The sequence below is a fragment of the Wasmannia auropunctata genome, unplaced genomic scaffold, assembly GCF_000956235.1.
Source record: "Wasmannia auropunctata unplaced genomic scaffold, wasmannia.A_1.0 LD318692.1, whole genome shotgun sequence".
Classification (NCBI taxonomy): domain Eukaryota; kingdom Metazoa; phylum Arthropoda; class Insecta; order Hymenoptera; family Formicidae; genus Wasmannia; species Wasmannia auropunctata.
This window is the reverse complement of record NW_012044198.1, coordinates 1-2,133: the sequence shown is the minus strand read 5'-3', so window position 1 is coordinate 2,133 and position 2,133 is coordinate 1. Positions and strand designations below refer to the sequence as shown.

The 2,133-nt window shown below is 30.7% G+C and overlaps 1 protein-coding gene across 1 annotated transcript; it reads right to left on the bottom strand.

The window, feature by feature from the left end:
* Positions 1-7: 7 nt before the first annotated feature.
* On the bottom strand, positions 8-1,252 carry LOC105460611 (the record flags this gene model as incomplete). The annotated part of the gene is made up of 2 exons (XM_011707099.1): positions 227-1,252; positions 8-70 (listed from the first exon to the last, which is right to left on the bottom strand). Coding segments are annotated over exons 1-2 (1,089 nt in total), but the record flags the coding sequence as incomplete, so codon positions are not given.
* Between the last annotated feature and the right edge of the window lie 881 nt (positions 1,253-2,133).

Below are 2,133 nucleotides of genomic sequence, written 5' to 3'. Positions count from 1 at the left end.
CATCCACAGTGAAAGCTTTCACCGAAAATGCATTTTCGCGATGTAATATTTGAAAAGAAAACAGCTGTAACTACAATATTAGATCGTAAGACTATTAAGTGCAGGGACAAAAAATAAAACTGATAAACGTAATTCAATAGATCTAATGTTTAAAATGATTGTATTAACGTACATACAGTACATTTAAAAAAAATTGTATAGAAAATATATAAAATTATATTTTTACCTCCTTTTTTATTTGCTCATCATTGGTGCTGTTAAGTAGATCATGAATAGTAGTACCGATTTCTTGAGCTTGACTTTTACAGGCCTCGCAGGCCCACACAAGTAATACTATTTTTAAAATGTTAAATCCCGTGGACATTATAAGTACATCAAAGTACTGTTTATCCAAATAAAAAAACACTCCATCTTGCCAGCGCACTATATAGAAATACAATTCAAAGGTGATGGTAGCGTAGGTCATGACTATAGTAGAAGTGACTTGCACACTGAAGATTAAGTTCAGCATTTGCACTATGTTGCTAACGATCAAATGTTGCTTCTCTAACATTTTGAGTTTGATCAGCAAACATTTATTTCTCTGCTCGTTGCAAATAAACCTCGGTTTATATAACTTTATATCGTTTACTATCAGTCTTTGTACATGTGCCAAATTTTCGTTGATTCTCTTAAAACAAGCCTTTAATACACAAACACAATTTATAAACATCATATTTATCTGAAATCCCAGTAAGCCGACGTATGTTGCGGACGTCACAGTCAAAATATTCCACCAATTAAATTCCAAGTCAGGTACTTTAGAATAATTTATATATATTTGCACGACTCGAAAGGTAATGCCCAATATATCCTTGATGTGAATAAATTTGGACATCTTTTGATATGACTCTGAGGGTAATTTCGAAGATATCTTTAAAATCGTCTGTAGTAATCGCATTCGCGGACCACTCGAGACGTGCGTGATGATCATTATGAAAGTGCTGAACATTAAGTAATTAACTGCGTCAAAATTATGAGTTATGTCTCCAAAGCTGAATGTGAACATAATAATATTGTAAGTGTATATCAGATTTATAACGGAGCAAACGCAGATAATTACAGTTGATAGGATGTAGGGCGATTTTGAAGCTACAAAAGTCGAAGCTTTCATTTTGTATGGAAATATTCCGAGACTACGGCAAATGATGAAGCAGGGATACATTAAGGATTCGAAGTCCGTGGCATGGAACAGCCACCATTTTTTCCACATTTTATCTCTAACTTGTACTGGAATTGTTAAACTGATTAGCAAAAATTTATAACGAAATTAAAATGTTATTAATCAATACACTTTAGCACTAATATAGATGTAAATAATATAGATGCGATAATTTTGTTTGTAAGTATATCTTCAAGTCTGTCTCTTCGTAACGAGTGTTTAAATTGCTATGGTCTTCTTGTTCTACACTCTATGAATTTAAGTTTAAAACTGCGAGCAAATCTTGCGTCAAACAGAGAGACAAAAAAGTATTTGTTAGTCGTAAAGTAACCATGGCATTCTTCGATCGACATTTGTTTCTCTTAAAGTGGATTGCACAAAGAAATAATGTATTATTGTTGTAACATATGACACACTAATTTACGTGTACATGAAATGGAATGTTGGCTGATTTATTTGTCATATAACAAGAGAAAGGTTTAATGAAAGGCATGAAAACTATCATTGTACTTTGATGTTATAATAAACACTTGATAAAAGTTTTATGTTATTATCAATAAGCAAAAATCCACGTGCAAATGTATCTGCAATAAAATATTTGGATGGCTTTTAAAAATAAATTTAAGACATTAAATTCACTTTTAATATACTTATATTCTAACTTTTGGCGTATATATGTGTATGTAGGTACATAGGTATTTAAATGCAAATATGAAACATGAAAAAATTATATTCCATTTGTATCGATGAAAAGTAATTATTACATAATATTTAAGTGATTCTAAAAGCATATTTATTTGTTTACTAAAAATATCTTTTTATAATTAGAGTATTTCAGCAATATTGCTTGCTGTTTTTCCTTTGCAAGAATCCGATATGAATTGAAACATTATTATTAAGTATGTGATAATGCTACCCATTATCTAGAAAGA